This window comes from Juglans microcarpa x Juglans regia, chromosome 1D (assembly GCF_004785595.1).
Source record: "Juglans microcarpa x Juglans regia isolate MS1-56 chromosome 1D, Jm3101_v1.0, whole genome shotgun sequence".
NCBI lineage: Eukaryota > Viridiplantae > Streptophyta > Magnoliopsida > Fagales > Juglandaceae > Juglans > Juglans microcarpa x Juglans regia.
The window spans coordinates 7,270,912-7,285,784 of NC_054594.1; the positions used below are offsets into that span (position 1 = coordinate 7,270,912).

General features: G+C 32.2%; 1 protein-coding gene across 1 annotated transcript; it reads left to right on the forward strand.

The window, feature by feature from the left end:
• The first annotated feature begins 583 nt into the window (after nucleotides 1–583).
• LOC121238628 (O-glucosyltransferase rumi homolog) lies at nucleotides 584–4,608 on the forward strand. Its single transcript, XM_041135589.1, has 6 exons — nucleotides 584–1,065; nucleotides 2,053–2,609; nucleotides 3,287–3,479; nucleotides 3,653–3,717; nucleotides 3,828–4,038; nucleotides 4,195–4,608. Exons 1-6 carry the CDS (start codon nucleotides 886–888, stop codon nucleotides 4,450–4,452), a joined length of 1,464 nt encoding a protein of 487 aa, XP_040991523.1. The 5' UTR covers nucleotides 584–885; the 3' UTR covers nucleotides 4,453–4,608.
• The last annotated feature ends 10,265 nt before the right edge of the window (nucleotides 4,609–14,873 follow it).

Below are 14,873 nucleotides of genomic sequence, written 5' to 3' on the forward strand. Positions count from 1 at the left end.
GAACCCAATAAGTCACTGTATATAGTGCTAGCTCATTAATAATTAGAACCCAGTTTTGGCAGCACCAACGTATATTTAATGCTATTTCATTAATAATACATGGCTGAATAGTCAACAATATCATAGAAAATTCATTATCCTAATTAATAAGATTTTAATTAGGCATCCATCCACATCAAACACTTGTAAGTCTTGTTAAACCTCCACTGATTTGATTTGATTGGCCTAACTGGTTTTACTGGTCCTGAAAATGGGGGGGACTGGCCTGATAAAAATATACTCATGAAAGAATTTGGAAAAAATATATATTTTTTACATGAATGAAAAATAAAATCAACCATAATATATATATAAGTAATGTTACAGTAAATGTCATTTTTTTTTATAAATATATAAGATATATGATTTAATTCTCAAACTATAAATATCATTTTTATTCTGTATATATATATATATATATACACACACACAAATAAAAGATACGTTATATAAAATTGTAGGTCGAGGGAAAAAAATATAATTAGAGAGAGAGAGAGAGAGAGAGAGAGAGAGAGGCATACAGCTTACTGCCGTAGAAATTACTAGAAATTGGCGTCTTGTTGGATTAATACAAACTGGCCGGGGGAGAAAAGAAAGAAAACGAGAGTATTTTCTAGCCAGAAGTATATCTGCACATATGATCCAGCTTGTTCGGCCATCTGTACATTGACGTTGACTTAAGTTCAGCTAGCATTAAAGGAAAGCAATTAGTTTTCCCCCGTCACATGGGCATGCGCAAAGAGTACTAATCTTTCTACATATGTAGTTATACAATAATATTAATCTTGTTGTTGATCAAGAAGATAAGAAGAAGTAGGAAAGGTACGCAGTTTTGATCAATACTCGATGGGAGATCATCTTAATTCAGTTCGCTCTTTTTGCTCACGAGGTGGAGGAGGAGCTCGCTTCTGTTGTACTGGTCCTTTCTCTGCTGCCTCTCCGGGAAAAAGATGGGTTCTTGCAACCGTTTCCGCCTTCTTCTTTGTCAGCCTCTGTATCAGCATCTTCATCTATTGGAATGATGTTGCAAGTCTCTTATGGCCCTTTTTATTTCTTTCCTCCATCGTTCTTTTTCTTTCTTTTGTCTATCTCAATATCTCTGCTAACAATTGATTAATTAGCTCGTGATGGTGTGTGTGTGTATATGTATGCATCTGTTTTGTTTTTTTGGATATATGAACTTCTGATTTTGAGTTGGAAGATCTTGCATGAAATTCGTATCTCCTATTTATTCACTTTGATTTTCAATCTCTTCCACAATTATTCATGATGATCTTCTTTCAAAGACTGTTTCCTTCTTTTTTTTTTTTAACTGAAATGGGGGTTGAGGACTGGGCCTTCGAACTGCTTTGTTTTTGTCTTTTACTGATAATTCTGCTGAGATCATATATATAAAATATGTAAAATACTTTAATCACAAAAGTGATCACACAAAAAATAAATTTATGAACTATGACTTTATATATGTTAGATTATAAAATTATTTTTATTATAAAATAAATTCGATAAAAACACGATTGCTGAGTTTATTTTGTATTTTCTTTATATATGGAACAGTTCTCATAAAATATATATAGACCGTACGTGGGCATCTGCTTTCTTATGAGCAGTAATATGCTTTCTTTTGAGAGTTGGTATTCCTCTAAAAAACTACACAGCTAAAGAATGATGTTCGGTCCCTCTTTAATTACCACCAACCTTCTTTAAAATGATTGCTTGCTGCACTTGTTTCATTTTCATGGAATAAAGGTGCGACTTGAACGTGGTTTTCCCTTTTTTTGGTGGAAAGTGGAAACCGAGTCACTTTACCAAAAGCAAGCTTTTGGCCTAATATATATATGTATATATTTCTGGATTGAGAATTGGTGAAATGATGAATTGGTTTCTTTCATGGCTATCATCAAAACTACGGTACTGTGAGAAATACAAATAAACTGATTCAAGCACTTGAATTTAACGTCGATCTAGCCATTATTCACCATTCTAATGTCTGCTTTCTTCTGTACATGTCAGTATGATATAGCAGGTAATTACTTCTTTAGGGCGCCACCTCCTCCTCCACCGCCAAGCACTCCTCCAAGGCCCGCTATCAAAATCGACTTCCCATTCAATTGCTCCAATAGGGACCCTGCAATAACATGCCCAACATCCAACCAGAGGGTGAGATCTCAGACCGACAAATCGTCTGCAGTGACATGTCCCCAGTACACTCGGTGGATCCAAGAAGATCTACGGCCGTGGAAGAGGACGGGAATCACGAGGGACATGGTGGACAGAGCAAGAGATTTTGCAAATTTTAGGGTGGTGATTGTGAAGGGAAAGGTTTACGTTGAGAGATACCAAAATGCGTTCGAAACTAGGGATGTTTTTACGATATGGGGGATTGTGCAGCTTCTGAGGTTGTACCCTGGGAAAGTACCGGACTTGGACCTGATGTTCTGGTGTGGAGACCGGCCGGCGATCTTAAAGAGAGAACATAATCATGTCAAGCATCTGCCGCCGGTGTTTCATTATTGTGGAGATGACGAATCATACGACATCGTATTCCCTGATTGGTCCTACTGGGGTTGGTAAAGCCTCCTGATCTTCTCATATCTATAGCCTGGAGTCTAAGAGCACTAGGAATAATTTATTCATCTTCATTTTCATATTTACATAAAATGTCTTTAAATTCTTTTGTACTGACTTATACATCTTTAAATTTTTATATAATTATGAATAATACTTCTTCAAGTTTGAAGAAATACTATTCATTCTCTAAACATTATTTTTAATATTTTTTCTCTCTTCTATCTATTAAAATCAACTTTGTAGAATTTATATTAAGATGATTTTGATATATGAAATTTATATTAAGTTGATGATATAAAATGTTTTTTTCGTACATATTAATATTTATTGATAAAACTGTTCATTTTGATATATGAAATTAGTAATATTTAGATATATGAAATTTATATTTTTGAGCACATGGTGCTAATTGTAAAAATATATAAAAATAAAAATAATATTTTATTATTATTTGATTCAAATATGCATAATTCAATGTGGAGATTTTTCTTAATATACAAAATAAATCTTAAAAAAATGTGATTTTGAATATGCATCTAGAGAAATCAATTGCTAATTCTCTAATATTTCATTGCTATTTTATATATTCATTTGAGTTTTTTTTTTTTTTTTGGGGGGGGGGGGGGGGGGGGGGGGGGGGGGGGGGGGGGGGGGGGGGGGTTTGCGGTGGTTCTAGGATTGAGGTGAATCTAAAGCCATGGACGATTATGCTGGAGGCCTTAAAAGAAAGCAACAACAAGACCAAGTGGACGGATAGAGAACCCTATGCTTATTGGAGAGGAAACCCATATGTGTCTCCAAGGAGAGGAGAACTTATGAAATGCAATCTCTCTGAGAAACATGAATGGAATGCTCGCCTCTATAGAGAAGTAATAAAAATCTCATATCTCTTGGTATTTTCATTTCTTAGTCATGTCCTAAAACGTCCTGCTAGTACCACCAATATGCATGATGAATAGAATCGCGCGCTTTACCACATTAATAAAGGATCGATCAGATCAGAGTTTGTAAAGAAATTTTTTGACTCTTTCTTTTTATTCAGGACTGGGGTGCGGAACGTCAAGAAGGATTCAAGCACTCCAATCTAGAAGATCAATGCACCCACAGGTAATTTTCTCATCGATCGATATGTATTTGAGAGTTTTACTTCCATGCATTAATGCAAGTCTTATTGATGAGACTTTCTGCTCTGTTGTATGCATATATTACAAGTGAAGATATAAAATATACATAGAAGGAGTGTCATGGTCGGTGAGTGAGAAATACATACTGGCATGCGATTCCATGACCTTGCTGGTCGACCCCAAGTACTATGACTTTTTCACAAGAAGCTTGGTTTCAAAGACACACTACTGGCCCATTAGAACCTCACATATGTGCACAGATGTCAAGTCTGCTGTCGATTGGGGCAATAGCCACACCGACAAGGTATGTACTAAACCTCTCTCACAAACCCCAAGGAAATGTTCGGTTTTATTTGGGAGATGGATTTGTTACGAACCTTCTCAAAATGTTCATGATGCGTTTCCTTCAAACATTATGTGCTTTATATAAAATTTGTGTGCTTCAACTTAATTTACACAGGCACAAGCTATTGCAGAAATGGCAAGCAAGTTCATTCAAGAGGATTTGAAAATGGAATTCGTGTACGATTACATGTTTTACTTGCTAAGTGAATACGGAAAGCTCTTCAAATATCAACCTACAATTCCTCCAGGAGCAGTTGAGGTATGTTCGGAAACAACATTGGCATGTCCAGGGGATGGTTTATGGAGAAAATTTATGGTGGACTCCATGGTGACGTCCCCTAAGGCTACAGTTCCATGCACGATTCCTCTTTAAGCTGATAATTCAACTCTTGAAACTATTCTGGTGATCCGTACAAAATTATAATTGAAGAGACAATAATGGGAGTACTGGAGATCATCGATCATGTGGCCGACTGAATATACATATATACTGGCAAAATCTATATTATAATAACGGGCCGGTCTTTTTGTTTGTGTTTTTCTTTTTTATTTTCTCGGGGCTCTAGATTTTAAAGAAAATCTGAAGACAGGAGAAGTTTGAGTAGGAAATCTGGCTCATTTTAAAGCATGCATATAGTTGAATGGAAAATATTTGTGCCTTGTGACAACGACCAAGCTGGCTACTGTACATATTAGGTGAATGTTTCTCATTATCATTTTAACTACATCATTTCCCCATCGTCTGCCAATCAGTTGATGTACTTATATAGAGGATAAATAAATAATATATAGTTAAAAGAGGGCTATTAGAGACACAAAGAGATCTCACATACTGATGTGACAAGTGTGTCACGTCTCTCTTCTTTTTTCTTTTTTTTCTTTTTCTCTCTTTCTCCCCCCCCCCCCCCACTCCTTGTGCCTCCCCTCCTCCCCCTTTCCCTCTCTCTTTGTCCCTCCTTTCCCTCCTCGTCAGCATTGTCTTCCCTCTAGGAGTGGTTTCCGACCACCACAGACGACTAAAGGATAAGTCATTGGCTCAGACCTTACTACCTAGCGGTGCGCGGTCGACCACGCACATGGTGTGTGAAATGTGGTCCCCAGCCACCAACGTGCATGATAAGCTGCCAAGAGGTCCACGTCGACGGCGCCACTTGGACTGTCGATGTCTTCTGTCTACCTTGAGGTGGTCCCCGACCACCATGGCCAGTGCAGAGAGAGGGCATGGGGAGAGGGCAGGGGTGGCGGCACGGGCAGAGGGGAGAAAGAAAGAAAAAAGAAGATAGGTAGAGACGTGACATACTAGCAGTATGTCACATTAGTGTGTGAGATCTTTTTATGAGATTTCTTTATATATATAGTATTTTTCTAGTTAAAAAAGATGACGAGTGATAGTTTTCAAGAGAGCCCTTTTTTACAATGATTTAATCTTTCTTTTATATCGTGTACAAAGCTAATGATCAAAACAAAACGCATTAGCTTTTTACCTTGTTGATTTATGAATTATGATTCAATTCATTTGTTGGTTGAGTGTGTGTTCTGAGTCATTGAGCATGGTCCGAAGTAAAGCAAATCTTGGTGCAAAGATTTGGTTTTGTGAATACATAATTATATGTTAGCTGAACCCATTAACTGGCGAGGAGCTTGAATTTGAACTACTCTTTTCTTTGCTACCATGTCACCAAACCATGCGTAGATCATGAGCTAATAAGTATCCACATATATATATAATATATTATATATATATATATATATGTTCTCAAAAAAATTAAAGAGGACAGACAGCTAACTTTGGCTATGGCCGACTGATGTTACAAATAGTTGCACTGGATCAGGCCGAGGCCGGCAAGAAAAAAAGGAAACAGTGCTAAGCCATTTAATATGGTTGGTCAACTACCGTCAATCATGTGTTATTTGTAGATAAGGTTTAGATTGCAGCTAGGCTTTCTGGCAACGCACAGTACACGAGTTGCCGACTCTTATTAATTATGTTTGTATATAACAATTTACCGAAAGCGACGATTGAGAGGTTATTCGTAGGTGGATCTACATTGCAAATGAGTAGGCCTGATAAAAAATTCGACAATACGATTTCGAATTCGACTTCGTTCAAGGTTTGCTCTGGTTTTGTTTTGATTCTGACAAGTCGGAATCGGAGTTAGAGTCGAAATCGAAATTTTTTTTCTATTGAAAATCGGAGTCAGAGTCGAAGTCATTGACGAACCGACTCTGGATCCGCTCCAATCCACCTCCGACTTGGCCCTCCGACTCCGCCTCTGCCTCTAATTTTATACATATTTTATAAAAAGATATGTGTTTTTCTATATATTAATCATTTAAATTTTATACAATTATATCTTATATAGTTAGTTAAACTCAATAATATACTAGTTAAATAATATATTTATACTATAATATATAGACTAAATTGACTAATAAATAATAATAGTTTAGTATATGACTATATATACTAATGGATAAACACTGATCTATAAATTTATAATAAGATATAATACTAATGTATAATAACTAAAGTATTATTCATATAAATTTTATATAACAATATCTTGTATTAATTATATTTTTTGACTTAATAAAGTCTCAACATATTCCTTTTGATAAATATATTAGTAATACTAATATACATTAATATATTAATTAGATTTATGGTCTAATACTAATACTATTAGTAATCCACTTTTAAGTCTACATATAAATTACTATATAAATCAATATAGTATTAATTACTAATATTATATTACTATATGATACTATTAACTATAGTGATATATTAGTATTAGTATACTACTACTATCAGTGATATAGTTAGTATAGTGATTTATACTAATAGTATTATATAGTTATGCTAATCACTATAACTAATACTAATACTAATATAGACTATAGTTATAACTTATAGTATTATACCTATACTAAATCACTATAACTTATACTAATATAGTTATACTAAATAACTATAACTAATACTAATATAGACTAGTTATAACTTATAGTATTATATCTATACTAAATCACTATAACTTATACTAATATAGTTATTTTAAATCACTATAACTAATACTAATGTAGTTATACTAATCACTATAACTATATATAATATTAATATCACTATTAGTATAATATATAGTATTGATAATAACTAATACTAATATAACTATTAGTATAACTAATATCACTACTAGTATAACTAATACTAATACTAATACACTAATACTATTAGTGTATTAGTAATATTTATATATATTAATATATATATCAAGTATAAGAGATTAGAGATTTAATATATATATATATATATATAATATTAAATCACTAACATACTAATAGTATGATACTATAGTATTAGTAAGATCAGACGGTACTATTGATTTTCATAATCTTACATATGGTGATATAATAAGTAAGATTAATAGAACTGGATTAACTATGTGCAATGATTTAAGATTAAAAAAGCAAATGGAAAAAGAAAAGAAGTTTGCTAAAAAAGAATTAGGCACTTTTTGTGAACAATTTGGTTACACTCCTTTATTAGCCCCCTCAAGACGACATAAAAAGGGAAAAAGAGTTTATAACAATTATTCCAATAAAAAACGAAAATACAAAAAACCTTATAAAAAGACAAAAGATAAACAAATATATAATAAGCCACTAAAAAACTCTAAAAAGACTAATAAAAAGAAAAAACAGATTGTTTGTTATAAATGCGGAAAAATAGGACATTACAAATCAAACTGTAAAGTCAAACAACAAATTAATGAATTAGATATACCCGAAACACTAAAAGATAAATTAATGGACATTTTTATAATAAATTCAAGTGAAGATGAGGATAGTTCTTCAGAAGAAGAAGAAATTTATCAATTAAAAGAATCAAGCTTTTCAGAACAATCTTCTGATAGTGAATTAGAAGAAGATGAAGTACATATTTGTAATTGTCTAAGTAAGGATAATTGTATCTGTAACAAAACCATTAATGTACTTTCAAAACAAGAAGACATTATATTAGAATTAATAGACAAAATCAACAACCCTCAAGAAAGAAAAGATTATTTAGAAAAACTAAAAGATACATTTAATAATCAAAATACTACAATAACTTCATCCTCAACACCTTACAATTTTTCAGAAATAATAAGTAGATTTAAAACTGATAAACAGAAGATTACGATTCAAGATATACAACAAGAAATCAATGAGATAAAACAGGAAATTAGAAATTTAAAAACATCCAATCTTAAATTAGAAGTTTCAAACGAACAACTATTACAAGAAATTATATTATTAAAAATAGAGAAAAATGGGAAAAACTTCCATGAAGAAAAACATAATATTGAACAGGGAGAATGTTCAACATTAGATGAAACGGACAATTTCATTAATATTCTCAATAAGATAAATTTTCAAAAATGGTATGTTGAAGTAACAGTTTCAATTAATCAAGAATTCTCTTTTACTACAATTGCCCTATTAGATACAGGAGCAGACTTAAATTGTATACAAGAAGGATTAATACCTTCTAAATATTTTGAAAAAACAAGAGAAACATTATCCCAAGCCAATGGAACAAAATTAAATATAAATTATAAATTATCCAATGCACATATATGTAATAATGGACTTTGCTTTAAAACAACATTCATCTTAGTAAAAAATATTAATACCAAAGTAATCTTAGGAAATCCCTTTCTTGCACTACTTTACCCTTTCTCTGTAACAGAAGAAGGGATCTCTACTAAAATACTTGGACAAGAAATACAATTTAAGTTCATATTTCCCCCAGTACCAAAAGAAATCAACTCTTTAAAGAAAATTTCATTAACCAGAGAAATTAATTTCTTAACAAAAAGTAAAATTAGAAGAAAGGAAAACCAAATAAACTTCTTAAAACAAGAATTAAAATATAAAAGAATTCGAGAACAGTTAAAAGACCCATTATTAACCCAAAAAATTGATAATTTCAAAATTACAATTGAAAATGAAATATGTGCTAACCTACCCAATGCCTTCTGGAATAGAAAACAACACATAGTTGAATTACCCTATGAAAAAGAATTTTCTGAGAAAAACATTCCAACTAAGGCTAGACCTATCCAAATGAATAACGAATTACTAGAATATTGTAAAAAAGAAATTGATGATTTAAAAACAAAAGGATTAATAAGGAAAAGTAAATCACCATGGAGTTGTGCTGCCTTTTATGTCCAAAAACAGGCAGAATTAGAAAGAGGAGTTCCTCGTTTAGTAATAAATTATAAACCTTTAAATAAGGTATTACAATGGATTAGATACCCGATTCCTAATAAAAAAGATTTATTATCCCGATTATATAATGCCACAATATTTTCAAAATTCGACATGAAAAGCGGGTTTTGGCAAATCCAAATCGCTGAAAAAGATCGGTATAAAACAGCTTTCACAGTCCCCTTTGGACATTTTGAATGGAATGTTATGCCCTTTGGATTAAAAAACGCCCTTAGTGAATTTCAAAATATTATGAACGAAATCTTTACTCCATTCACTTATTTTTCAATAGTATATATAGATGATGTATTAATATTTTCTTCATCTATTGAACAACATTGGAAACATTTAAATATCTTTGTTCAAGTTATCAAACAAAATGGATTGGTTGTCTCCTCATCAAAAATAAAACTATTCCAAGAGAAAATTAGATTCCTTGGACATGAAATTTATCAAGGAACTATTACACCAATTAGTAGGGCAATAGAATTTGCTGATAAATTTCCAGATGAAATAAAAGATAAAAATCAATTACAGAGATTTCTAGGAAGTCTCAACTATGTTGCAGATTTTTACCAATCTCTCAGACCATTATGTAAACCATTATTTAAAAGATTAAAAAAGAATCCACCTCCTTGGACAGAAAAACATACTAGTATTATAAAACAGATTAAAGCTCATATTAAGAAACTACCATGCTTAGGGCTTCCATCCCCTCACACTTTTAAAATTGTTGAAACAGATGCCTCTGATATAGGATACGGAGGAATTATGAAACAAAAATTATCATCCAACTCGGAACAAATAGTTCGATTCCATTCAGGATGTTGGAATCCTACTCAAAAGAATTATAGTACTATTAAAAAAGAAATTTTAGCTATTGTACTATGTATTTCTAAATTTCAAGATGATTTGTTGAATCAAAAGTTTTTGCTTAGAATAGATTGCAAATCAGCCAAGGAAGTTTTAATTAAAGATGTGAAAAACCTGGCTGCAAAACAAATATTTGCCAGATGGCAAGCTATATTAAGTATTTTTGATTTTGATATTGAGCATATTAAAGGAGAATCTAATTCTCTTCCTGATTTTCTATCTCGAGAATTCTTACAGGGAAAATCATGTCATCTTCAATGTCCAAAATAAAGTCCAAATCTTCATACGCACGGCCGCCATCTCCTCCCTATCCTTCACCTTGTCCTTCTGCAACTCCAAGACCTTATACGGTATTGGGATCGATTCTCGTACCTTTTGGGCGAAGTAATATGGAAGTCCGGCTATGAACTTTTCCTTCCAGTATGGCTGTTGACAATCATTTCTGATCATAACTTTAGTTAGAAATACATCTTTATACCAACGGAAATCAGATAATTGAGGGCATTTAAGATTAATCAATAAATCACTAGTTCTTTCTTTAAATTGAACGGGATCACCTACAAAGTGTTTGGTTAATGCATATATTAATGTATTGACAGCATCTTCTAGGGGTAAATCATTTTCCGTTTTAATTATTTGCATATTTTCATCATATTTATAAGCTGTTAATATACGTGACCTTTCATATATCTATTACTATAAGATATAGTAATAGACTAATAGTATATTATAGTAATACCATATTATATATAAAATAGTAATACTATTTTTTGAATTTTCATTTCATATATGGTGCCTTTTTTTTTAATATTCATATATAATAATATATATATCATTTTTTTTTTTTATGAATCTTCATATATATATAATATATATAAAATTAAAAATAGATTCATAGTAATTATAATAGTATACTATAGTAACTATATGGTGCCTTCTTTTTTAAATCTTCATTTCGTGTACGTGCCTTTGTTTATTGTAGTGACTAATTGGATGTGGATATGGAATCATGGATGATGAGAATACATGTAAAAATATGATTTTCTTTTTATTTTTATTTTTGGAATGCATGTCAGTATGTTACTTGTTTTATTTAGTTGTATTTTTTGTTATAATCAAAAGTTTAATAAGTTTAGATTGTAATTTTGAGAAAATTAAAATTTGAAAGCCCACAATTTTTTTTTTAAAAAGTGGGTCAAATATGAAGTTAGAAAAGACAACAAAAAAAAAAAAAAAGTCCAGAAATCCGACTCCATTCCGAGAAGTTGAAGTCAGAGGCGGAGCGGATTCTGTACATCTCGGAGTCGGAGTCGGAGGTTGGGCCCTCCGACTCCGAAATGGTCAGTACTCAGCCCTACAAATGAGCGTTGCGCGGTTGAAGGGAGAGTTTCTCTTACTCCGCGTTCACCCAGGGACGTTAACAATGACGTTAGGACTATTTGGATAGTAAAAATATTTCATCTCATTTCATCATTATAATTTTTTTAAATTTTCATGTAAAATATAATAAATAATTTAACTTTTTCAAATGTAAAAACAATAATAATATTCAAAAATAATATTCTAACAACATTTTATTTAATTTTCGTCTGATCAACTCACTATCCAAACGGCACTAGCTAAGAAGATCAAAGTGTCACTCACCTTACCTTTAAAAACTTTTATTTTATTATCGAAGCACTAGATACAAAAGATTCTATAATTTAAAATAAAACATAATTCACTAAAATCTAAAAGAAAATACGTGAAACTACTTATTAAAATTTCTCAAACTTTATACTATAATACTCATTAACTCAAGTTTTGTACATAATCTAGGCATCTGTCACACCTGTTAAGATATGAAATAAATAATAAAATCCATCAATTCTCATAAGCTTAAACGTTTAAGACAAGTGGTGATTTCACATTATATAAGAGCAGAGATCTTGAGTTCGAACCCTGACTCTACACTTTATCACATTGAATTAAATATTCCACATGTTGAGCCACCCATTGAGGGAGAGTCTGACTCACACGTGAGTGGAAGTGTTGAGATATAAAATAAATAATAAAATCTATCTCTTCTCATCAAATTAAACTTTTGAGATAAGTGGTGGTTTCACAATGCCTCCCTAGGCCGAGTCACATCCTGCACTCCATCATTATAAATATTCTCACTTGTGGTGCTTAAAACATAAAACATATAATAACAAAATAAGTTGAATACTCAATAAGTAGTTTATCATACAATAAACATAACAAATATAGGGTTTCTGGAAATACGTGCATACTTAATTCTTATATTAACATAATACTTATGACATGCTTGACTTTTCTTATCATAATTGATCTTGACTTATTTAAATTATCTGACCATTTGAATTATCTTACTTATATAAATTATCTAACTGACCAACACACTGTAATTCGTGTGTAAGGTTGTGTACCGATTCCACATTTTGTGGCCACAGGAGGTGTAATAACCCAGCCCATATTAAGACCCAAGTCCAAATTTTAAGCCCAAGCTTAAGTCATCAAAAAACCATATTTCTCTTCCCCAGCCCCTGCCCCAACCTCTCCTTTCCTCTTTTTCTCTCCTCCTAGAGACAACCCCACACCTCTCCTTCTCTCTACCTGTTTCCCTCGTCATTCGTCTTGTTTATGAGTTCAATCATTTTGGTGATAAAGTAGTTTATGTTATGCTTGGCCATATCTGCAGAATGCACAACTCTGCCATGGGGTAAACATGGCCTTTGTTTTGAGTACTTCAATTTGGTTACAAAAAAGTAATTTATGTTCTATTTGGCTAACCGCATACATGCAGACCCCTGCCATGTTTCTGATGTTGTTTCAGTTATGTTTATGCCTATAGTATTTTGTATATTATTATTGTAATGAAAATACCATTGCCATATTTTTTTAGATCTATCTATTTCTGCATTCTATAATTAGCTCATTTTTACACACTAGTATAGATTCGCTACTTATTGAATTGTTTATAACTCACCCAATTATCTCCATTATCTTTTGCCAAATGACGTTGAGATTCTAATTGAGGACCAAGAATGGAAAGCACAGGCGAGATTAGTTGAGCGAAGGACTAGGAATGGGAAGCATGGACGAGATTAGTTGAGCGTAGAGGAATAACTGCTTAAAAGGCACAAGTAAGCTATCAGACTGAAATAAGTGCCAAATGATACAAGTGATTATTGGTTTATTGTTATTTAGGATATTAGTTATTGTACCTTTGAGTAGTATTTTTAGACAATGATCCATTATTTGAGACCTTGTGGAGTTTGTTTTTTATGTGGAAGGAGTTTCATTGGCGTCCCTATGGAGGGCGGTAAATTTGCATAAATGAAGTACACATATTATAGAGCCTAGGCTTTTATTGTTTGGAGTCTATGCTTGTATTGTTGGAAATCTGAATTTTTAAATGACAAGAACTAACCTTCTGACCCTCTAGGATCGAGGCATTACAAGGGGAATCTCTGATTTAATCATAACATATTGTAGTGAATCACGCTTAAGTTCGTGGCTTGCACATCCATCCCTGATGGTATTTGTACTATGCATATATGATGGTCATTCTTAAATCTTCTTTCATAAATTGTTTTTTATCTTTCTTACCGTGATGCATGTGGAACACATAATGACATAGCTTATTGTAATCATGAATGAAAACATATCATGATCATGCATATAACACATATTACTATGACATTCAAAATTCACATACATAAAAAGGAGCTTCTAATAAAGGACATACATGCACAATACTTTTATAAAATGACATGTCATTTACCGTACACACGTTGGTATGATGATGCTACTTCTCGTATCGCTAATACAATATTTCTAGAGTGCGACTGATTACCTATAAAATACACGTATCGTCACGTAAATTACTAATAAAATGTACAATTTAATTATAAACTCTAAATACTTAAATAACCTATATTCCTTAAAACTTAAGATTATCGTCACTTCACATAATTTCTCTAAACAATCTCACTATTAAATCTTAAGATCATATTAGCTTCAGTTGAGTTTTGTTCTAATCCAACTGCTGCAGAAATTCGGGTTGCACCAATGGCATGTATTAATAGTAGAAATTTGGGATTAGTTAATGTGATTCTTGAAGGGGATGCATTAGTTGTTGTACATGTTCACAAATCTGAAGAAAACTTGAGCAAGTATAGGCATATGGTGGAAGTAATTGGTAGATTCAAGCTGTGAAGAGGGACTGCAACCAAGTTGCTCATTTGTTAGCAAAAAATGCGTTGTTATGTACTTTTTAGTTATTGATTTTGAAAGTGTTCCTAGATGTATTCATTCAGCTGTATTGACTGAGTTAGCTCATCATTAGTATATGAAGTTCTTTATTCTCATAAAAAAAATCATATTAGCTTCGTAAATTGGTCTTATATTATCGCCTATGCAAGGTCGTATCATCCATGCAAATACATGGTCTTAACCCATAAAATAAACATATTAAGTCCACTCTAAACATAAATTCATGACCAACTTTAAGACATGGGAGTACAACTCTCAACTCAGGTAATATGCCCTCACCTGTAATATACTTGTAATGCATGAGAGAGAGATTGTGAGAGAGAGACTAACCGAGAGAGAGAGCTTGACCAGCAGAGGAGTATGGGTCAACGGAAACATGGTGTT